At 54.8% G+C, this 24,447-nt stretch overlaps 2 protein-coding genes across 2 annotated transcripts; both read left to right on the top strand.

Annotated features, from left to right (window-relative positions):
* Positions 1-2,880: 2,880 nt before the first annotated feature.
* On the top strand, positions 2,881-14,129 carry mug138 (putative zinc protease mug138; the record flags this gene model as incomplete). Its single annotated transcript, XM_037316495.1, has 9 exons — positions 2,881-3,153; positions 3,224-4,078; positions 4,135-5,770; positions 5,822-6,039; positions 9,003-9,720; positions 9,777-11,869; positions 11,918-12,496; positions 12,548-13,292; positions 13,342-14,129. The coding sequence occupies 9 exons, from the start codon at positions 2,881-2,883 to the stop codon at positions 14,127-14,129; spliced, it is 7,905 nt and encodes a 2,634-aa protein (XP_037184463.1).
* A 6,939-nt stretch (positions 14,130-21,068) lies between these two features.
* On the top strand, positions 21,069-21,417 carry CGCA056_v001234 (uncharacterized protein; the record flags this gene model as incomplete). The annotated part of the gene is made up of 2 exons (XM_037316494.1): positions 21,069-21,126; positions 21,236-21,417. The coding sequence occupies 2 exons, from the start codon at positions 21,069-21,071 to the stop codon at positions 21,415-21,417; spliced, it is 240 nt and encodes a 79-aa protein (XP_037184464.1).
* Positions 21,418-24,447: the final 3,030 nt, after the last annotated feature.

Genomic DNA, 24,447 nt, shown 5'->3' with positions numbered 1-24,447 from the left:
CCGCGCAGCAGCAGCAGGCACTGTTGCGGCATCTCCCAGGGTTATATTCCTTCATAACGGGGGATTGGGATTTGTCAACGTGGCTACCTGCCGGCACAGCGAGATCTGAAGAGAGTGCAAATGATCTGTATCCATTTCTCCCAAGTACCTTGATCAGTCGTGCCCGCTTCAGTCTTCTCCCCTGGGCTTGTTTGGGGTCTCTTGTACCCACCACAATGCTGCACATGTGCGCTGGTCGTTTCCTGGGCCCTTGTACGTATCTGGGCCCGTCCCCCGTGTCGTCCACTCGCATGCATTCTCCTCTCCGACGACTACCGACCGCAACACATCCGACTGACTGGGAGTGCGAATCTTTGACATCAATGTGGTGCGCCGGGTGCGGCCCCCAAATGATCTCTGCTTTCTGACATTAACAAGCCGGTGATATAACCACCAAAAAAGTAGCGGTCCCAGTTATTTTTCACTTGCCGTCCAGCCTGTCCCTCCCCTCTTCGACTCAACGACCAGCCCCGAACTGCCACAAAGGCATACAGCACCGCACTGCGTTTCAACCTGACAACCAGTCTCTTTCCACGTGGAGCTATGGAAGTCGGGGTATCCTGGCGCCATAACAGCGCACCAGGCGGGATGGAAGGGGCGGTCAAATCGAGGATCTGAAGATTCGCAAGCGACTCGCTTTCCCTCCCCTTCCCAGGCATCAGCGGGGGTTTAGACGTGGACAGGCAAGAGACGGGATGTAAATTAGGCATTTCGGCTGGACTGCCTCATCTCCAGCCTCAAAAAAGAAGCTGGAGACGGAAGGCAACGGTGAGGCAGGCATGTTCGTGGTTGTCGTGGCATCTGCAACCTTGCCGGGGGCCCATGATATGTAGGGCGAATATTGCTACCGTCGGTCGCGGTTAAGCAGGGCAATAGTCACGACGAACTCCATGTTCACGGCCAGACGGCAGACGGTTCGTCACGGCAGGAGAGCCACTGTATGTTTCAGAGAGACCTCGTCGTCATCTCGCCCTTGACATCAGTCATACAAGGGAAGTAGAATCCCTGTGGTGCGGTCTTCTCGGTAGGGCCGCAGCGGCGACATTAGCGCGAGTCTGGCGGCAGTAGCAGATCGGGAACGATGTTGGAATCCGGTGTTCGGCGTCGTCGCAGGCCTCTGACGGCGGCTATCGGCTTTTTTGATGGCGATATTGTTGTTGTTGTTGTTGTTTGTTCTTGTAGCCTCCTATCTGCCGGCCAGTCTTTGAGAGGAATGAAGATGGATGGATGGGAGAGAGCGACTGACGGACTGCCGCAGGAAACAGGCAAGACAGCATCCGGATGGAGGGATGAAGGGAGAAGAAGGGCCTGGAGCCACCCCTACAGGCTACAGGGACCCTCGCGAGAGCAGCAGCGTTCCAGCGATCAGCAACCCGTCTATCCGCTTTCGTCCATCGTTTCTGGAGACCGTCTGGCTGGTACCCTTGGGTCACACAGCGGTAGCGTCCCTTGCGTCCCCACGCCGAGCACAGACCCTTCTTTCCATGAGGTGTTCTCTTGCAGTTGCAGCTGCCCTGGCCGCAGGTGCTGGGTGTTGCTCTGCCTGCTTTCTGCCGTGGCTTCTGTTTCTGCTTGATGCTGAGGTGCTTGCTGATGCCGGTGCGATGGAAGGAGTCAGTAAGGTACTTACTACTACCAAGGTGCAGAGCAGACCGGACTGCTCCTGCCAGTTTGTCATGTCCAGTCAGTGCCACTGTTCCTTCCGCGAGATGTGTTTCCACGGCCAAGATACGTACCTGCTTGACTGGGTGCTTGACTGAACATTAGCACCAACATCATCATTATTAACAAACCAAGTACCTACCTTACCTTACTTGCCTACCTTACCTACCCAAGGTAGGTAATTAAGGTACCTAGGCACCGTACGTACCTGCCTTACACTACGAATACCTAGGCATTGTCACTTAGGTAGGTAGGAAGGAACATTCAACTTCTCCGTGCGGACCTTCCTCCCCCATATCGTCCCTCTTTCCGCCACATGCCTGAGGCCCAGTCCCCAGATCCCAATCTCACCCTAAGGTAGGTAGGCCCAGGCCAGCCCAGCAACAGCAACAGCGACCCGACAGCAACACAGCAGCAGCAGCAGCAGCGCCAGCCAGCCGCAACCACGACCCTTCCCTCACTGCAGTACCTGGCCCCGCTCGCCTCCCCTCCTTCCACTCCCCCCTGTCCTGCGACCCGCGACCTGCGACCTGCGCACCCCGGCCGCCGCACGAGCACCCAAGCACCTTCCCGGCTGCTTCTTTGTCTTCCTCCACCGTCCGTCCCACGGCTGACACTTACACTCGCACACTACCTTACCTTACGGGCACCTCATCCAACCACTCACACTGCACCCGCCTTTCCAATCTGCCTTGCCTTGCATTTCGCTGCGGCTTGCGGGTGCTTTCTCAATCCTGTCGCAGCTTGCTCCAGCCTGACTGACTAACTTCGTTGCGCTGCATCTCATCCACCTGCGAACCCACCTCTTACGTGCCTCACTCACATTTCCTCTTCTTCAAATCAACCCTCACCCGCTCCTTGTCATACCTTACCCTCTTTACCACGTCCACCTCTGCCTACGTTCGCCCCAACGTCCCCTATCCTTCAAAAGTGGCGTTCCCCCACCCCACGTCCAGAGCTTTTGTCTTCTTCCAAAGTGCCAGGCGACAAGCAGCAGTCTCCCAAACCGTCCTGCTGCAGCCCCGTGCCGTACACTCCCTTCCACCCAACTGCATCTACCGCCACCACTGCACGAGGATCGGTACCAAAAATATTAATCCTACAACCAGCACCCTGACCCGAACACCTACCGCCATCACCGTCATTCACTCTCGACGGTTTAGGCACAACTCCGCCGACATGTCTGACAGAGAGCCCAGTGCCCGCGGTCCCAGGGACCTGGATGGCCCCCTTCGCGAGCCGAGGCCCCAGCCTATCGAGCGGGTGACGGATCAGCTCGAGACCCCTTCGCTCGACGACAGAACCTACCGTGTCATTCGCTTGTCCAACAAGCTTGAGGCCCTGCTGGTCCACGATCCAGAGACAGACAAGGCCAGCGCCGCCCTTGACGTCAATGTCGGAAACTTCAGCGACGAAGAGGATATGCCCGGCATGGCCCATGCCGTGGAACATGTACGCTTCTCCACACACACAAAGAAACCCCCTCGCAATCGCTTCCCTCGGCTGACAATTGTTTGCGCAGCTTCTGTTCATGGGCACCAAGAAGTTCCCTGTAGAAAACGAATACTCCCAGTACCTCGCCTCCAACTCTGGCAGCTCAAACGCATACACGGGAGCAACCTCCACCAACTACTTTTTCGATGTCTCTGCAAAGCCTGCCAACGACCAGGAGCCCTCGGCCTCGAACCCCTCCCCCTTCAAGGGTGCGCTCGACCGCTTCGCCCAGTTCTTCATCGAGCCTCTCTTCCTCGAATCGACCCTGGACCGAGAGTTGCGCGCAGTCGACTCCGAGAACAAGAAGAACCTGCAGAGCGACCAATGGCGACTGCACCAGCTTGAGAAGAGCCTTTCCAATCCCAAGCACCCCTTCTGCCACTTTTCGACCGGCAACTTCGAGGTTCTCAAGGCCCAGCCAGAGGCTAAGGGCGTCAATGTTCGGGCCAAGTTTATGGAGTTCCACGAGAAGCACTACTCAGCGAACAGAATGAAGTTGGTGGTTCTGGGACGAGAGCCTTTGGACGTTTTGGAGGACTGGGTCGCAGAGTTGTTTGCTGGGGTCCCCAATAAGAATCTGGTGCCGAACCGCTGGGAGGCCGAGGTGCCCTTCCGCGAAAGCGAGCTCGGTGTGCAGGTGTTCGCCAAGCCGGTGATGGACTCGCGCGAACTGAACCTCTTTTTCCCGTTCCTCGACGAGGAGAACATGTTCGAGTCGCAGCCCAGCCGATACGTCAGCCACCTGATCGGCCACGAGGGACCTGGAAGTATTATGGCCTATGTCAAGGAGAAGGGTTGGGCCAACGGTCTAAGTGCCGGCGCATACCCAGTCTGTCCGGGCACCCCTGGTATCTTTGACTGCCAGATTCGCCTGACCGAGGAGGTGAGCTTGGAATTCGCCGATCTTACTATGGCCTCACATGCTGACGCAAACCACAGGGCCTCAAGAACTACAAGGAGATCGTCAAGATCTTCTTCCAATACGTCTCTCTTCTCCGGGAGTCGCCGCCCCAAGAGTGGATTTTTGATGAACAGAAGGGCATGGCCGATGTTGACTTCAAGTTTAAACAAAAGACGCCAGCAAGCCGCTTCACCAGCAAGACTAGTGCCGTCATGCAGAAGCCGCTGCCGCGCGAGTGGCTTCTCAGTGGATACAGCCGGCTGCGCAAGTTCGACTCTCAACTGATTGACAAGGGACTGGCTTGCTTGAGACCTGATAACTTCCGTTTGACCATCGTGTCGCAGAAGTTCCCTGGCGACTGGGACCAGAAGGAGAAGTGGTACGGCACCGAGTACCGCCACGAGAAGATTCCCGACGACTTCATGGCAGAGATCAAGAAGGCTGCCTCGAGTTCCGCCTCCGACCGACTCGCAGAGCTTCACCTCCCCCACAAGAACAATTTCATACCCACCAAGCTCGAGGTCGAGAAGAAGGAGGTCAAGGAGCCGGCAGTGGCGCCGCGTGTCGTCCGAAACGACAGCATCGCTCGGACGTGGTTCAAGAAAGATGACACATTCTGGGTGCCCAAAGCGAATCTTGTCATCAGCTGCCGGAACCCCAACATCTACTCGACTGCTGAGAATGCTGTCAAGGCTAGGCTGTTTACCGACCTCGTTAGGGATGCGTTGGAGGCCTACTCGTATGATGCGGAGCTTGCAGGTCTGCAGTACAGTGTCACCCTTGATGCCCGCGGCTTGTTCCTGGACCTCAGTGGATACAACGACAAGTTGGCGGTTCTCTTGGAGCAGGTTCTCATCACTATGCGCGACCTCAAGGTTAAGGATGAGAGATTCGACATCATCAAGGAGCGCCTAAACCGGGGATACAACAACTGGGAGCTTCAGCAGCCCTTCCACCAGGTGTCAGACTACACAACTTGGCTCAACTCTGAGCGTGACTACGTTGTTGAGGAGTCTCTGGCTGAGCTGCCCAACATCACTGCTGAGGACGTCCGCCAGTTCAAGAAGCAGATGCTTTCACAAGTGCACATTGAAAGCTATGTGCACGGCAATCTGTACAAAGAGGATGCCCTCAAGTTGACTGACATGATTGAGACAATCCTGAAGCCCCGTGAATTGCCACGCCCTCAGTGGCCCGTCATTCGATCTCTTGTTCTCCCCGCTGGATCAAACTACGTTTACAAGAAGACGCTGAAGGACCCAGCAAACGTCAACCACTGCATCGAGGTGTGGCTGTACGTTGGGGATAAGAGCGACCGCATGACGCGGGCAAAGACAATGCTCCTCGACCAGATGACCCATGAGCCGGCATTCGACCAACTCCGAACCAAGGAGCAGTTGGGCTACGTTGTCTTTAGTGGAGTCCGAAGCTTCTCAACAACCTATGGCTTCCGGTTCATCATTCAAAGTGAGCGAACGCCTGAATACCTCGAGTCGAGGATCGAAGCATTCCTCAACCTCTTCGCCAACAACCTGGACTCCATGTCCGAGACCGATTTCGAGGGCCACAAGCGAAGTTTGATTGTGAAGCGTCTGGAAAAGCTTAAGAACCTTGACCAGGAGAGCAGCCGCCACTGGGCCCAGATCGCCAGTGAATACTACGACTTTGAGCTGAGTGAGTAGACATCCTTGTGTCGAGGATTACGGATGCTGACCCTTTTTCTAGCCCACGAAGATGCCGCCCATATCAAGTTGCTCACGAAGGCAGACATGATTGAGTTCTTCCAGCAGTACATCAAGCCAGGCTCTGCTACACGCGCAAAGCTTTCAGTCCACCTTCATGCCCAGGCGGGTAAGTCGACGGAGACGGAAACCAAGGTGAATGGGGTCAAGAAGGAAGAGAGCGATGCGACGAGCACGCCGGAGCCAGTCCCCATCAAAGACGTGCGTAGTTTCCGGGCGGGCCTGCAGGCGACGCGGGGAGCCCGGCCAGCCAAAGACCTGAGCGAATACGAAGACACGGATGCGAAGCTATGAGCAGCGAGTGGAAGATGGTTGTTCAAGACACACAGGCGGCGTTGAGACCAGGGGTGATTACAAGAAGAGACATTTGCTAGAAGGACAACGGACTCAGAGTCTTGTCGAGAGGAGAAGAGTACTGGCACCAAAACAGTTGTTTCGAGCATCGGTTATTACACGCATCCATCGTCAGGATGGGGGAGGGGCATGACGTTATGAGGCTTCACGACGGGAATTGGGATAGAGCCCCAAGAGTTAAGCAGCCTGCATTCGTGTACCACAGCCGCCACTATGGCGGGTTGGACAGCAACAAGACTACCTGGGTTTGTGTAGTTAGAAGCAGAAGAGAGACCTGCATGTCATGCTTTTACGAGTAATAGAATGCGAAACCGTGTGTCCGGCCTGTCGAGCAGTCGGGTGATATGCAGAGTCCACATGAGTCAAGAATGGAGGGCATGTGGCGAATGCTGGTTACGCGTCGAGTTGACTAGCAACACCACGGGTTGACTTTTGAGGGTCGATAAGAGAGAGTCTTGCTGCTTTGGTTTTACTTTATTTTTCCCGCTCCAAATGTGTGGTCTGCAACGAGGGTTTTGAAGATAGGCGGTCAAGAGAGGCTTGGGATGATGTGAAGAAATGCCCTATGAGAATGAAGGTCTCATGCCGCTTTCCAGCCGAGAATGCCAAAGTCGGCGACAAGAGGCAGGGGCCGACTCTGACGTCAAGCTGGGAGGTCGTGGTAAGAAGTATGTGGGGCCGCGGGGACGCTTTGACGCGGATTTCACTGAATATTCTTCGGTCTGTCATGGCAAGTCAGAATTGACGGACGATGGAGGAGACAAGTGGCCATGCTTGTTAACATCTGGCTAAGGACATGTTTCCTGCCGAATAAACAGTCCTACCGTCCCTGACAGTTGGACCTGAAGTGCTGTCCGTATTGGAAAAGCTGGAGGAAAGGAACGACAAGAAGCGGTGGGCGGACCCCTGACCATGGACCGATGCATCTACCTTACGTGTACGTACAGCACGGAGTGATTTGGGACGGGCCCTAAAAGTCCAAAAAAGAAAAGGAAGGGGAAAACGTGGCACATAGAAGCGCAGAGAGGGTTCCCCTCCAAGCGACATGAGCTTTGAGATGTCACCGGCCTGATATGCTCTGAAGTTGCTCGAATATCAACTGGTTCCGTGTCGTCCTGTCAGCAGGTCAACGGGAACAACACTTATTACAAGGCTAGGGCTCACGGTAGTACATAGTAACCTCCGGGCAGCGCAAGGCAGCTCCCGGCTCGGACCATGCAGGATTTGCCCAGTGCCGGGCTTGGAGGTGCCCGGGTACTGGGTCAAGAAAAGCCCTTCCTTCCCCGCCGTGCCCGCTCCAATACCACGCTCTTTTCCTCCTCAAAAAAAATTAAAAAAAAATTAAGCCGGCTTCAGCGATGAGGATACCCCGAGGAGCTTGAATAGGCAGCTACGATTCGCGGAGTGGCAGTTGGCCTTTCCTTCTTTCCCCTCCCAGATGTGGGGGGTAAGCTGCATTGGTGCAGCACGAAATCCCAATTGGCAACCGATTGAATGCATGTACATTCCCTGAAAGAGTTCTCTAAGATTTTTTTCTTTTTTTTTTCTTTTCTTTTTTTTTCTTTTTTTTTTTTCGAATTTTTCTCACTTTTGGTGTGGTTGACCATCACTTCCCTGTTAAAGCATCTCCCCCCTCCCTTTCTCCTTTGCCTCGTGGGTAGGTTGGTGTGGTTGGGAGGGGGGGGGATCTGAATTATGAGGCTGGCCACTTGATCCCCGGTGCCAGCAGTGAAGGGCATCCTCCATCATTTCTTTCTTCTCCCATTCAGTGCACCTGTCCCTCAACTTTTGCAATTCTGCGTAGTAGAACAACAAGGACTGATTCATTGAGGCATCTCACAGCGGGTTTCTTCATTTTATTTTCTCATGTCTGATCTCTTTGAGAATATAAGTGTATGACAACGACAACAAAAATCAACATTGTCGGTTCTTACCTTCAAGGCCTCCTATGACACTGACAACCGTCTCACAAGATACGTACCATTTACTCTAAGCCGCGCCCTCCAAGTCCACGCCTTACCTAAGTCATTCATCACCCCAGCTTCTACACCTCGTTTCTCGGGCAGAAGGTTGCCAGGACGGACAAAGCCACCCTCCCCTAGGAAAAAAAATCCCAGACCCCCTCCAAGCGAGAGCGCTCGCTGCTGGGCAGTCTGTAAAATCGGCCTAATCTGCATCAGCTGTACCGCATCCGCCAATTATTCTAGGTACCAAGGACCTGGGCTTATTACTGGATCTTGCCTGTTCCGCACTGTACGACAACAGACAATCCGGCAGTACTGCAGCAGCAAACGTCCACCCGGGTTGGAACCGCCTCCAATAGCCACCCTCTACAGTGCCTTCTTTCCACAGCACTTGGCAAGGTAGAAAGGCGCAAGCACAGGTCGCAAAGCAGACGCGCGCACATCTGTATCTGATCTGCCCCCAACTCAAACACACACATACCTGCCCGTCGCCTTCTCTTACCTTACCTCACTACGTCTACCACCGTCCACGCCCTTCCGTACCTTACTCACGACTTGGACCAGTTCCCGCCGTTTCCTTGTGGGATCCAATTCCGTACGGTCCTTCCGCCTTCGCCCTCTCACACATACACACACACACTCTCTCTCCTCCCACCCCACAAGCCCCGATGCGCAGTCCGCTTGGAGGTCCTCAACTGTAGTTTTCCACCGCCTTGTCGACCTGGACCTCTACTTTTCCCCCCCCCGTCCTTCTGTTCTGTGCTTTTGCCCTGGGTCTGTCTGCCATCCGCCAAACAGACCTGCTGCTTGAACGACTGGCTGGCTGCACTGCACTACTAATGCAAGACGCCTTCTCCCATCTGCTTTCGCTACACTTGGATTCCCCCCGCCGCCATCCCGGAGCTGCACAGGCAGCTCGCCTTCACCACGTCTTCCTCAAAGAAGAGAAAGCTCTCCCGCAACCAGTCCTGCGACGGCCAAGTGCCTAGCACCAGCACTTCCTCCCCCGCCGACACCGTCCTCCCGTCGTGCGAGCCAAACGACGACCCGGCCTTCTCCTTCTCCGCTGCGTCAACCGACGGCCGGTCGACTCCCACCTACGCTCGCAGCGACTCTGTCCCGGCTTCAAGCTTGCCTGCGCGTCTGCAAACCGGCTCTCTTGTCTCCGCCGACTACGCATCCAGCACCGCCTCGTCGCCTTGCGGTGTCGCCGATCTCTCCATCGACAGCGATCGAGGGGACATCTCCGGCCCCGAGACTGGCACTGCGCTGACCTACCACTCAGCCAGAAGCCGGTCTCCTTTCAACGTCTCCCGCCGAGCCATCATGACCAGTGATGCCAACCCTCACCAACGTTCTTCCTCGCCCTTGAAACGACGTGCTTCCAGCATGGACCCCGACGCCGACGTTGAGATGAAGGAGGACGTCGAGATGACCCCGGCCCAAACCACCGAGGACCCCGAGAGTGCCCCGTCTACCTCCAAAACACACCTGCCCCGCGCCATGAGCGTCGATTTGCCCGACAACGCTGCGAACGGTCATTCCGGTGCACCCAAAGACAAGGGTAGGATCCATCTTTCAGACATGCCTAATCGTTGTTTGCTGACCAAACTGTTGCAGATATTCCTCCGCTGCCAGAGCAGATCAAGACGATTCAGACACTTCTTAAGGCTTTCAACGACGAGCCCCCCAAAGCAGGCACTGTTGCGTACATTGTGTCGAGATCGTGGGTGGAAAAGGCGCTAGCGCTGGGTGGAGACCCCAAATTTGCAAAGAAAGAGGCGTCAGACGAGCCACTGGGACCTGTCGACAATTCGGGCGTGATCCTCGAGGTTCTGAAGCAACTCAATGGCGATGACTTTGTGCGGATGAAGCCCGGCGTCAGCTTGGAGGAATGCGAACTCTTTCCCGAAGATGCCTGGACGCTTGTGTCTGAGTGGTATGGTGTGAAGGAAGGCCAAAAGCCCATTGTTCGTCTTGCTATCAACACGGCGACCGACGCTGCAAGCCCTGCCAACATCATGTTCGAGCTTCATCCTCCCATTTTCACGGTTCACAGGGCCGAATCGCCTGCCAGTCCCTTCCAAGTTGATGACGAGCTCAAGGCCAAGGGCCCGTTCGTCTTGGCCCGAAGCTCCACCATGCCGTATAATGCGTTTTACAAGGAGTTGAAGCAGCTCATGGGTATTCCCCTTGACCGCAAGATCCGTGTGTGGCAAGTCTTGCAGAAGCCGACCACGCCAGTTGTGCAGGACCTGTCGCCCCCGTCTACGTTGACGCCGCCCGAGTCACCCAACCCCGACAAGCAGGCCGAAACCTCGGCCGACCCCTGGCAGAAGCTGCTGATTAGACCCACTGTCCTCACGGCTCTTGCTAGAGACACTGAGCGCGTTCAGATTACGGCGGATGACAGGACAGGCGACGAAAACTACAACGGCCGTTCTCCCGTGTCTTTCTACGGGCTATCGCAGGACTGCATCCTTGTCGTTGATGAACAGTACAGTGCCAACTCCTGGGTGTCCGGCTTGGGCAAGAAAACCGCCAACGACAAGGTCATTGCCTCACGAGGTAGCGCCTCGAGCTTGACTACACAAGGGAAAGGCACCACTGGCCGAAACAGCCCTGCTCCGGGGCCCGTTACCAGAGGTCGGACCCAGCAGAAGAAGCCAGGCAGGGGTCTTGGCGCCGTCGGTCTCCAAAATCTGGGTAATACTTGCTACATGAACTCGGCTCTTCAGTGCGTTCGCAGCGTTGAGGAATTGACAAAGTACTTCCTGACCGGCGAGTACGAGAAGGAAATCAACAAGGCCAACGCGCTTGGCTACAAGGGACAGGTCGCAATGGCATACGGCAATCTTCTCAAGGAGATCTACGCGGAGTCGAGAGGCGCCGTAAGCCCGCGCGACTTCAAGAACACTGTCGGCCGCGCGCGCAGCACGTTCCAGGGCTGGGGTCAGCAGGACACTCAAGAGTTCCTCGGATTTCTTCTCGACGCCCTGCAGGAAGATCTGAGCCGTATCAAGAAGAAGCCGTACATTGAGAAGCCTGATTCTACCGATGAGATGATTGGCGATGAGGCGGCCATCCGAAAGATGGCGGAAGAGGTGTGGGACATCACGCGCAAGCGTGACGACTCAGTTGTCGCGGACCTCTTCACCGGACTGTACAAGTCGACTCTGAAGTGCCCCGTCTGCGACAAGATCTCCATCACTTTCGACCCCTTTAGCAATCTGACCTTGCCGCTTCCCGTGGAGGACATGTGGAGTAGAACTGTCAAATTCCTGCCATTGAACGATGCGCCTGTACAGATCGAGGTTGAGCTGTCAAAGCACAGCGCCATTGAGGGGCTCAAGAAGGCCATCTCGGATAAGACTGGCGTGCCTGTGGAGCTGTTACTAGGAGCTGAAGAGTTTAAGGGCAAATTCTTCAAGGTCTACGACGATAGCAGCGACGTGTCGGATGAGATCCAGTCCAACGACATTCCCACTTTCCACGAGCTTGAGGTAGCACCAACGAACTATCCTCCCAAGCAAAAGAAGATGGGTGCGCCTAATTCTATGCTAGACATCAGCGACGAGCCCTATGTCGATCCTCTCACCGAGCGAATGGTCGTCACTGTCCTTCACCGCAAGCGCAATAACAACAACACCTACCGCATGAGGTCAGACGATGTGGCCTCGCCTCCCCACTTCATCGTTCTCACTCCCGAGGAAGTAAGTGGACACTCTGTGTTGTCAACAGTCTTGTGCTAACCAGAACAGTCCCGGAACGAGGACGCCATTCGCCGCAAGATCTTGGAAAAGGTGGCGACATTCTCTACTTGGTCCGAATTCTCCGAGAACGACGACAGCACCGATGCCGACATGGTCATCACGTCCCAGTCCGACGCTGATTCATCGGGGGACAGTAAGATTGTCTCCCACTCAGTAGAAGGAGAAGATGACTTAGTTGATGTCTCCATGGTCGCAGGCGGGCAAAAGTCGAATGGCCGACAAGCTCTGAAGCAGTTTAACACCACTCGCCCCAAATGGGTCAACAGCAGCGCCTACCTTCCGCCTCAGCTGCAGAACCTGTTTGAGCTCAGCTTTTTCAACGAGAATGGTGACTCACCGCTGCCAACCGGTTGGAACTCAGTCGACGACAACAAGAACTTCCGCACTCTGGCTTCTAGGGCACCCGAGACCACGCCCGAGGCAGACTCCAACAGCCCTGGTTCTTCTCACACCGCTGACAGTGAACACGAGAGTGTGAGCGAGGAGCAATCTCCACAGTCGGTTGAGGAGCAGACCCGCATGGCAGACGAGTCGGAGGAGGATGAGCCGGTCCGACTCCCTCCCAAGGTAAGCATTCTCCCGTTTCTAACCACAGGGTCCACATCTGACTTGAAGCAGGCCGCTCGTGGTAGAGGCAACCATAAGGTTGGTGGAGCCCGCCGCAAGTTCAACAGGGGCAACAAGACATACGGCAAGAAGGGCAACAAGCGTCGCAATAAGGAGCTGCGGAACAGCAAGGAGCAGTCCTACAACATTGTCGACGTTGCGCCCCAGCCATCGCCGTTGGACGAAGTTCCCGGTGGCCCCCTCATCCGTCTTGGCGAGGGCATCATCGTCGACTGGACCGAAGAGTCTTGGGACATGGTCTTTGGTAAGGAAGATCGCGACGACGACACTCGCGGCCAGAGGACCTTTGTCGAACCCGAGAAACTTGAGGACCAAGCTCTCGAGCAGAAGCGTAAGACGCGAATGGCTCGTAAGAAGCAGGGAATTACTCTTGAGGAATGCTTGGACGAGTTCGAGAAGGCCGAAGTGTTGTCTGAGCAGGACATGTGGTACTGCCCACGCTGCAAAGAGCACCGACGTGCCAGCAAAAAGTTCGACCTTTGGAAAACGCCAGACATCCTCATTGTTCACCTGAAGAGATTCAGCAGCTCAGGTTGGCGCCGCGACAAGCTTGATGTTCTGGTCGACTTCCCCATCGAAGGTCTCGATCTGCACAAGCGCGTCCTCTGCCAAGAGACGGGTAAGGAAGAGGTCTACGACCTCATTGCCGTCGATGACCATTTCGGCGGTCTCGGTGGCGGTCACTATACGGCGTACGGACGTAACTTTGTCGATGGACAGTGGTACAACTACAACGGTACGTGAGGCCCTGCGGCTAAAACGCAGCCAAGCTAATGAGAAACCAGACACGTCGGTAAGCAAGACATCGCCTGAGAGTGTTATCACCAAGGCAGCGTACCTGCTGTTCTACCGCCGCCGCTCAGACGGCCCCTTGGGCGGTCCCCGTTTCAAGGAAATCTTCGACGAGTTCGACAAGGGCGGCGAAGATGACGAAGAGGGAGATACCAGCTCGGGGGAAGATCAACGTCTCGCCGGGGGCTCCTCCCTAACTGGATCGTCGAGACTTGGGACCGGAGCCGAAGCAACTCTCCCGCGCGGAAATCGTGGTTTGGCTAGTAGCGCAATGGCCACGGTGTCGCGCGAGACAGAGGATGAGCTCCCGCCTTATGAAGGCAGCTCGAGCACGAACGTTGGCAGTGAGAATATCCAGAACAGCATCGAAGACGAAGGCATCGGTATGACTGACAACTTTGCTGGATCGAACGGATTTCAGGCAACACAGACATGGAACTGGAACTCCCTGAGCTCCAATGATGGCCCGGCCAACTCTCTCGGGATGGAAGGCTACGCCAGCGATGACGCCCAGCCTGACTCTTCGGACGACAGGGACAACGATGCGGACATGCAGTTTGACGAGACCCTTGGAGAATACGGGGATGCGACTCATGAGGAAGCGCCACCGCCACCGGATTTTAGCGCGCAAATCGGACTCTCTGAGATCCAGAATGCGGCATGGGAGCGTCAAAACAAGGACAAGGTCATCTCGGTCCCCGCTGTCGATGACGATGTCGCTTCCACTGAAGCAGCGGAGATCCATCTCGAGGACGAGGCGGACCAGCGTCCTCGGTCCTAGTTGCCGCGGCGACTTGGGGTTTGCTCTAGGTTTTTCAAACAAAAGGGGTCGTCTTAGACTAGCGATCCGCCATTCTTGACGAGTCGGGCGAGGGTACGAAAAGACTACCGGGTACGCATTTCAATACGGAAACCCGGTGTGCATACGAGTCTATGAACAAGGTTAGTGAAGGCATTACAAAAAAAGCAGAGAGGATACAATGAGGCGTAAATAGAGATAGACCTCTCATGCCCTGGCATACATCAGGCCATACTTTTGGCCTCGACGTTTTTCTTGGAGTCTCGGATGCATGAGGATAGGGGTGTATGACTTTTGATTATTACGGTACGCTATACAGAGAATATAGCAGATTCGTAAGAGTTACCCAGCGTTTGCCTCGCCGTGTGCTTGTGCCTCTCGGAAGTGTCAACCATCGATGCGGTGAACGTCGTCCCCAGGGAACTTTGTAGACCATGACTTGAGTGGCCCCTTCAATCCCCTTCGAAACACTCTTGTTTGGTAACCTGTTGTTGTTCTCGGTGGCATTTGGGCTCTCCCGAGGCACCGTCATCAAGCATCATGATCAGGGGACAAGATCCGGCACATGGTGTTACATCGCCAGGGGCTAGTCACAGTGGCCCTAGGTTTAGGAGACGTAATTCTTTCGAAGAACTTTGTTATTTGAGCGAAAAGTGATGCAGGATAATTGCAATGACAACGGCGGCAATGACGAAGACGAAGAGGACGCGTCAGTAACAATGACCAAAGCAACGAACGACGACTATAGCGATGGAACGATGAAATGATGCTTCGAATTACGTCAGTAGTAATCGATGTAGATACATCACTGGCGACCTTGGGAGGTGTAACTTGTATTTTCTGGACGTGATGCTTAGCAAGGTGTGCAATATTCTCCTCCCTGATCGGCAGGATACATGCAGTGAATGCAGGGGTTCGCCGAGCAAGACGATAGATTCTCGTCTGAAAGGGTTCAGGCATCTAGGCCAGGGTGGGCTGGTGCTTTCAAGCTGATAGTTGTGAAGGGCTTTCATTCTGATGATAACGGCAACAGCACCGAGCAGGGACGGACGGAAGAAAAACAGGTGGACATATGGGCGTACAGGAGCTTCTATGGACAGAATTAGATCCAAGGTCTCGTTGATGATGTACGACGCGGACTCTAATGGAAGGTGAGTTTATCTTTGTATCTAGTCTAATTATGTCCTGCCTTTGAAAGTAATGACAGAATGTTCATTTTTGATATGAATAGCATTTTATACAAGTTTTGTTAGCTGGGTAGTGTCAGTTGACCATCCGGGCAGTGTCCACCACGTATACGTGTAATCCGTCCGCGTCGTCGTCGTCTATTATCATTATTGTTATCGCTTCCCCTGTCATTTCCTCTACCGCTATCATCCTTATTGAAGTATTAAGTTTACTACAACAGTAATAGTAACAACGACAGAAATAACAGCCATAGAAGAACAATAATAACAGCAGAGATAACAGATGAAAATAGTAACGACAGGAAGAATTACAAGGGGAGTTAAACTAATAGGATCAAGGATAGAAAAGGGGGATAGCGACTGCATCCATTAAGATATAAGCTCTTCCAAACGACGACGGGGACCACGAAAGGAACGAGGAAGAGGGATGCAGACGAGGGACGACAACAGCAATAACAACAGTGAGGATAACAACAGTGAGGATAACAACAGTGAGGATAACAACAGTGAGGATAACAACAGTGAGGATAACAACAGTGAGGATAACAACAGTGAGGATAACAACAGTGAGGATAACAACAGTGAGGATAACAACAGTGAGGATAACAACAGTGAGGATAATAATAATAATAACTAGAATAGTAACAACACATAGGAAGAGCTTCAGGTTTCTCGTCTCTCACTGTTCTCGCTAACTTAGCGACCTAAGTGGGGAAGGGGAGCATCGTGGGCTTCATGTCCACTTTGAGCGCCTGACCTAGACATGAACATCAGCATCCTCGATAGTCTAGTGGTGAGGATATCGGCTTGTCATTCATACGATGCGCCGGGGACCGGGGTTCAATTCCCCGTCGAGGAGTTTCCCTTCTGCTTTTTTACGATATGTCTGTCAATTGGGGGGGCATTGTTCTAACTAAGCCCTTCGCAACTTTTTTCGTCTTCTTCATTTTCTGAAAATACTCAAAGAGGCAGGTTATGTTACACGCAGGCCGCTCCTGAGTTTCAAGCGCACAGCAGATCACTAACAAACCCCTGCTCGGGCATGCCGAGTGCTACAACGTCTAGAACCATATTGTCAAAGTCTGGACATCCGAGTTGAAGATCCCGTCTGAAGGCCCCCCAATGTATTTATTCAATACAATCAACCACGAAGCTTCTTCAAAAGGGATGCCAGGATGCCCTTTTTTCGGCTGTTGAAGATCAACCTCTTGAGTCCGGATCATGCCGGTGAGCATTGACGATGCAATGTAAACCACGCTCAGAACCCATGCTCCCTGGTTCAACAACTCGGGACCTCAGTCCACACGCAGGCAAGCCGCGGCAACCAGCCTCAATGTATCCGGATCAACCTGTCAACAACTCTAAAAAGATGTGACTTTTTCCAACGATCTGAACCGGACGAACAAGTCCCAAGTCACGGCTTGAGTCTTCAAGTGGACATGCCAGCGTCCGGGGTAGATGGCTCCTTCTCAAACTCTAAGGGAAGCATAACCAACCTGTCGGTTTTCGCCGCACGTTGATTCAAGTCTTTTTTATTCACAGAACGACCCCAGGCTTTGCAACCCTAATCCCTCCACCGTTCGTCGTGAACAAGCCTTTTCCGCCTGATTCATCTTTCTCGGCTAATAGGATCGCAAAATACGACAGCACAAGGTGGAAAAAAAAGGTCCCTGCCCCTGGGTTGGAGGGGGGTTTGAGGGGCAGCATCATCTGAAGCAGAGTCCCCTCTCGGATGCCGCGCCGAGCTCCGTCTCAGACGAACACGTCCCGAAACCCCAAGGGGCGGTGGATTAATCTCAACGGCGCGCAGGGGACAATCTTCGTCAACAGCCCTACGTCTTGCAGACAACGTTGAAGCGTGTGTGTGTGTGTGTGTGTGTGTGTGAGTGTGCCTGCGAGTGTTCAACCGGCGACTTGAGGACCGACTGAAGCACGCGACTACGACTAGATGGTAACTCCGTTGCGAACATACATGCAGCTTCGCCGTTTGACTGCAGACTACTTGGCTTGGACTCACTTGCATCACATTTGCATGAGCGAATGCGAAAGTAAACACTGACGAGCCGATGTTCGACGAGGAACGGCGGCAGAGAGAGCCCTTGCGTCCTGCACGAAATCCTTCTCCCCTTTTCGAAACTTGAACGCTGATTTCTGCTGTCAAAGACGTGAGGGTGGAAAATTGTATGCAGGAACCACAGTATGAGACGTTTGATCAGATGTGCCATCCATAGTTGGGCACGGTCTGAAGGTTTCTAATTGAGTGACCCTCTGCGGTTGCCGCTTGGACGAGCACGGACACCGGTTGTCGTTAGTCTGCGAGGTGAGAGAAATAGACGCAGATGAGTGTTCATCAACTGCGAACGGTTCTCGAACGGGGGTCGCATCGTAGGCATGTCCATGACGGAGAGGGCCCGGAAGGGTCGAGCGACGGGCGGCAAGCATTTTGAGACTCTTTGATGGAGAATAGCTGACGTGCTCACGATCAAGACATCCGACGATGGGGCTCAAGCACAGAATGGTCTGTCAAAGTGGGCAGACTTCGAAGGGGTCAGTCAGATGGGCAGCATAGGAAGGGTCTGGGGATGGGGGGCCTTTAACGGATCGACAGGGCTGAAACGGAAATGGACGAACGCAACTGCCAGTGGCCTCGACCGAGCGCTCTGGAGTGGAAAGGGAAATAACAAGAAAATATTCTTCAATGTGTTCCGCGGTCTCGGAATCCTGACCCTTCGCTCCCGGAGATAAGGTTACTGTTGTCAAGTTGTCAATCCAACCGCATCGTGACAGGTGCAATCGCGCATACGCATCGCAGCTTATCTCTCACCTGTCCGTGCCGCTAGGCAGGCAAAGTGGCCCCCCGTCGGGATACCTGCCCCTCTGAGCAAGGGCACGTGGACAGCTTGACTACCGATATGGGATGAATGGGGAATGGGGATTGGGGAACCCGGATACCCAGTTGACAGGCCACGGGATTTTGCCTGCGCCAGTGGACAGAATGGGCGATGGCGATATCTGGCGTCGCGCTATCAGCGGGTAGCAATGAGCGAGGTGGTCGTCCAGCGAGACCGCCTATTTTTCCTGTGCTAGAGACCACTTTTCCTGTAGCTATACTCTAATCACTTTACCGTCGTCTTCGTCGTTGCTATCGTCCCCATCGTCACTATTGGGCCGCTACAATCGCTTTCAATAGGAGTGATTAAGTGCACAGAAAATATAGCCGCGCAGACACAGGAATATTAGGTGGTCTCCGTCCAGTGCGGGCTGGAACACTGCACGTGTCTCAGGTGGGCGTATTGCGCCGAAGCCATTACCCAGTGAGAATCGAGCACTTGGGATGACGGTGTCACGAAGCCGAGGCCGAGTCTTCTAGATGGTGCAACGGAGAACTCAACTGCTGATGAACCAACCAACGATTAAAGCGCAAAGAAGAAAAAAAAAAGGAAAGAAAGAAAAAGGGAGGCATGGGCTGGGCGACCGAAATGGTGGCCCACGAGTCGTCCGGCAGCCAACCGTCCCGGCACCAAACTGAAAATAGGCTCTCTGCCGTCGCCGCCGCCCCCCAAGACGATGAACCGGGCCAACAGTGTGACTGCAGGCGCCTGATCCGCGGCTGGGCTTGTAAGGTGTCACAACTCTTCCTTCTTCGTTGCAACTGATCGGCGGGTTGGAGGTGCGGGTGCGGAAGGTCCGGGGAACGATACAGCGGCACTTCTCAGGCGGAGAGGATGCTTTTTCAGAGCGCGCGGGCGCAGAGTTGCGGGCGCGTTGGAGGGTAGTGCAGCCCGGCCGATGTCAGTTGCAGACGACCAAGTAGCGGCCGGGACGATGGTGTTTGTGCGCAGGTGGGGGTAGACGGTGTGTATGTTTGTCTCAAGTCGTCGTCAACTTCCAAGTCAGTTACCAACGTTGGGGCCGGGCATCGTGACTCTATGGTCAGAGTCTTGGGAGAAAGAAGAAGAAAGCGAGGCCGTCGCAGACGACATTGGTGCAGACTTGGACGCTTTGTGGGTTCATGGGCAGAATGCCGGGCGGCTGGATTGCTGCCCTTGCAGGAGAATGTGGCAGCGGAGAAGATGGCAGTTCGAGCGCGGCCGAGTTTAGACCTGCACGCCGCTTCACCATCCAAGCCCGCGATAGGCTGGCATACTTGGAGGGGGTTCATCGCCGCGGGAATTGGTTGAGCTTTCATTGGCGGCCCGGCGAGAGCTGAGATGAACCATGGGGGCCATGGGTAGTACGGAAGCATCAGCAGTGGCTGAAAAAGAAAGCATGCCTCCTCCATGGCCAGCCGGGCGACGATAGACGAAGAAACTCAATCAAGACAGCAGAATTCTGATGCTGAACATGGATCGGCAGTGGGCGCGAGGGTTGCGCTGGCCGAGTGGCGGCCAGAGTGAAGCAACACTGACCGATGCACAATAGTAGTACTCAGGGCCAGCCAGTAGATGGCCAGCTCCAATAGCCCATCACACCGATCTTCATTATGTCTTGTCTCGATACAGCAGGTGTTGGAAAGGATGTGGAGCTGATCAGCCACCAGAGACACAGCAGATAGAAGGCAATCTGGAGCCAAGAGTCCCAAGAAGGCGCGTTCATCTGCCGTTCAGGAACATGCTGAGATCCGAGGGAGCGAGGGGCTCAATGGGGAAGGTCGATGAGACAGGCAGGCATGATATGAGGAACTCGCCGAGGAATGAGACTCGCCGTGTGCAGCAAGAGTGTCGGTCAAGAAATGCATGCTTCCAATTGCCAGATTGAAGGCGGACGAGCAACCGCAAGTCGTTTTCGTCCGAGAAACATTCCTGTGCTGGTATTCTTGTGTCGCAAACAGAAGAAGCTTTTTCGTTACTTTCGTCAGAGGAATCGGGTAAACGTCAGAAGGGTCGATCCGGTCTTGTGCGTCGCAAGGAGCAAGGCCAGGAGCGAAAGGTGACGTAGGGAGCGAGCCTGGAACCGGACAGGCATCGACCAGGTGTGAGCAGTCGGCCTTTTGTCGGCATCTATCCGTTTCGATGGATGGTTTCGCTGGTGCCGTTGGAAGTTGTCAGCTGGCATCCAACATCATTCTTCAGCAAGTCGATTCCATTCCCAGAAGTTGAATGATGGTGGCACACGCTGCAGACCTGATTGCAACTTAGTCATCTTAGTCGTTTCTCATAGATAACCAGGGACCAAAATCATTTGCTGTCAACTTGATCAGATGCACGGGCGCTTTGGATACAACTGTGGACACGTCGAGACCGGAACGGGCAGGCCAGGCCAGCGAGTATCAGCGCCAGAGGGGAAAGGCTTGTAGTTGAGTGTGGGATTGCAGCTGCAGCCAAAGGTGATGCCCGTGTCCTCGCACTTCGTAGTCCGCGGCGTGCGAGGTAATGCCGGGATACCTGGCGTTCTGGATATCGAGCGACGCGTCCAGTATGGTGTTTGACGTCTCGTTGATGCTGTCGGGCAGAAGCTGAAAGCTGAATCATTTCGAGCAACCGGTAGGGCAGAAAACTGGTGTCGATATTCGTACTCGGCGGGGCGTGTGGTGGCAGCGGCCCCCAGAGGAGAATTTGCAAGCGTCAAGGGAGGGAGGACGTTGCAGGTCGTACCGTCAGCCGAAAAATGCCAGGGCAGGGCAACAGTCGACGAGGCTTGACCAGGGAATTAATCACTTTGTGTGGATCAGATCAATCATCAGGACCGATGTCAAGGTATCCACGACATGAGGGAGAGCATGTCGGGAGACACGATGGATGGCTTCTCTCTTTCTCCGCCTCTCCATTGCTTCTGGAAGCCACGCAGAACAAGTAAGTGGACCAGATCATCGGCGATATTGCGCAATGTGGATAGCAATCTGCGATCAGAGAGGGGAGGGAGCCATGTTTGCCATGAGGCTGTGCTGACCAATGTGGGCAGCTGTGGGTTCCATTCCGTGCGTGGCAGGCCGGTCCCAGCCTGTGCGAGGCGACGATCGGCAGAGCGAACGAAGGGGACAGCGAGTCGGGTTCTGTTCTCAAGACTCAGGTCCCCTTCCCGGCGGCACCTTGCTGGCTCCCGTCAAGGCATCCGTACCTTGCGAAGATATGTGGCAATTGTAGCGAACAGTTGGCGTACGGGCAATCATTGTTTGCAGAGCGGGAGGGGCGGGAATCAAAACGCAAGTGCGGCCGGGTGAACGCATGCGGGTAGAAAGGCTGATGGCGGCAGATGTGGAACGAAGTTGGCGACAGCGCCAGCAGCCTCGAGGAAATTGAGCGACAATTTCGACTTTTCGAATATGGAGGAGGTTGGGGAAGGCCCATTACTGTGTGCAGTATGCAATTGTGGTCGGTTTCGGTGGGTGGATGGCGATGGGGGACGATGAGGTAAAAGAAGGGGAAATCGTGTGTCCTTGGCGCATGCCGGGGGCAGCGGTATGGCGTATCCGTAGGGTAGGGTACCGAACGCCACATCGTACGCAATCCGAACACCTCAGCAGATGGAGAGGGATATCTCGAGATGTGTTTCGAAGACGAAAGGCAGCTAGTCAGTGGCCGGTGACGAGCCTGCTGCGAGTGGTTCGCCGGTTGACCAATTCCAGCCGGTGGGCGATGAAACCCGGCGAGACTGCGCAGTGGTATCCGTGACAGACGGGAATGCACCTTACTGTTGGGTTTGCTGCATTTGCAGTGAGGTGTGCGATGCAGGCAGGTAAGTGGTGGTGGTGGTGGAAGCACGTCAATGGCAGCGCGACCAGCCACTGAGCCTACCTCGGACCAGTAAGAGACTCGGAATGTGACAGAGAGTCTCAGTGGACGGCGCGGGCGGGAAGGTGGGTGTGGTGCAGGTGCACCATACTTTTTCAGTGATTGAGTGACCACTGACGGCCAGCGATGGCTGCGCCGCGCCGCCCCGGTATGGTACCTCTTTCCTAATTGTTTCCAATGTCCCTTCCTTCGCCCTCGCTCTTGCCCCAAAACGCCTAGGTATCCCGGCAAGCGCAGGCTGGTACGATCTGGCAAGCGCGGCGTGGGATGCTTTGGGTAGTGTTCCCTGCAAACCCTGTTCCCAGCTGTTCCAGTCAGAACCCCCGGTGCACCCCCCCCAAAAGGCCCCTCTCCAGTGCGCCCCCTTGCAACTTGTGGTCCTTGGAAGCCTTCCACGCTTTCGATCGATGTTCGAGAAGCCGGCCAGAAGACCGGGTGCAGGGCCCTGGCCTTCCCTGTCTTGCCCGTCTTCCCTTCCCCTCGCACGAACAGGGCAACGTCTCTTCCCGGGTAGCGACTGGGGGTTGTAAGGTAAGGTAGGTAGGTACCTAAGGTACGAAGACGAAATAGACAGCTTAGTAGGCCAGGTACGAATACCCAGAGAGATAAGCAACTCCTGCCATGCCAGCTGGGCTCTCAGCCTGCGTGCCCTGGGGGAAAGGCCAAACAGAATTCAAGACTGCGTCCTCTTCGTCTTCAGTGCATTCAGCTCAGGAGACCTGAACGGAAACAAGTCCCCCTTTGCGGCATTGCTCGCATTCTCTCTCGTTATTCGACCCCTTCTCGCCCGCTTCGCTTGACGGTTCCCCTCCGCGTTGCGAGACGCAGGCGCAGAAGTAGACGCAGAAGTAGACGCAGAAGCAGACGCAGACGCAGGCGCAGATGCAGGCGCAACGCTCGTACGCACATCCATGATCGTCCCAACCCGTCTCCGCCTGGTGTAGGCTTGTCGGATTCTGGTTCCGACATGGCCTCCCATTCTGAGTCTGCAAAGTCCAGTCCAGACCCAGTGGGAAATCATTGTTTCCACAGCTGCCAGGTGACGAAGGCCCCCGGCATCTCACTTTTTCTTCCCTCTGTCTGCCTTCCATTCGCCCTGTGCGGTGCATCTCCCAGACCAGCAGCGCGGGAACAGAGCCCAATGCCCCGGATTGAAGTCACCTCAGATGACTCGGTCGAATCCAGTTGCTATTGTCCGCTATTCACCTGTTGATGTCCGCCTCATCATCGCACTGTGCCCCTGCAACCTCGTGAGATGGCTGCTTGCAGCCCCTACGTCGCTCTCCGCTTGCTGCTGACGACCTTGAACACCCGCTGTAGCTGTTGCTTCTGCAGGGCCTGTAAAGCAGGTGCCATGATGTGAACGAGATCCTGATACCATTTCCTCTGCTTCATCTTCTAGCGTAGCATCCAGCAGCCCTGATGCCGTCTCGAGGCCGAATCGCAACGACAGGTGCAACTGTTACCGCAACGCAACCCAGCGCAGAGCAGCGCAATACCTGAGCTTGGTAGGCGTTGCCTCGCTTCCCGCTCGGCATCTTGCTTTACTGAACTTGTCTTCTCAGAGCGTCTTTGGGGAGCGTCTTAGTTAGAGCCCACCTTTCCTTCTCTGGACCATCGTCTTCGTTCCATTCTGCATCCATCCATAAACATTCTCCTCCCGAGATGCGCCAGTAAAACCTTAGCCTCTTCCAACTGCGTTACGGCAAAGAGGTACACTTCTCGTGGAAGGTACTTTCGTCAGGTACTTACCTACTGGCCTCACTTCACTTGGCCTACCTACCCACCCTACCTACCCTACCTACCTGACCCTCACTCTTCCCAAGTGCCTGCCTGCGTGCGCGCACCACCAAGACCGCGCCACCACTACGTTGCTGCCACTTACCATTCATCACCACCAACACTACCACCACCACCTCGTCTGCAAATCCAACCCGCATTCGCCAATCTCTCATCCATTCCTCGCTGCTGTCGAAATCTCTTCCGCCTTCTCCTCTTTCATTCCCATCTTCCCCCAGCCAACATCTCAGGAAACATCCATAAGGGCCTGCATTACACATTTACACTTTACGCACTTATTCGCCCCCCCCCCCCCCCCCCCCCCCCCCCCCTCACTTACTCAGTCAGTCACTCAGTCTCCGTCTCTTGCACTCGCCACGCGGAAAGGAGCGAAAAGAACCGAGCGGAGCCGGAAGAGAGAGAAAAGGGGGAAAAAAAAAAGGAAAAGGGACCAAGAGCAGAATTGGTAAGTCGTTTTCGCCCTGCAAAAACTAGCTGCACTCCTCTAGCTTTCTCTCGAGCTTCCATGGTGTTTCTTGTTCTGTCCCGCCTTGCTTTGTTGGGCAAAGTATGTAGAGGGGAAGGGTAAGGCAAGGAAGCTTG

This window comes from Colletotrichum aenigma (assembly GCF_013390185.1).
Source record: "Colletotrichum aenigma strain Cg56 chromosome Unknown KSG_Cg56_contig01, whole genome shotgun sequence".
Taxonomy (NCBI): Eukaryota; Fungi; Ascomycota; class Sordariomycetes; order Glomerellales; family Glomerellaceae; genus Colletotrichum; species Colletotrichum aenigma.
This window is presented reverse-complemented; position numbering and strand designations above follow the sequence as displayed.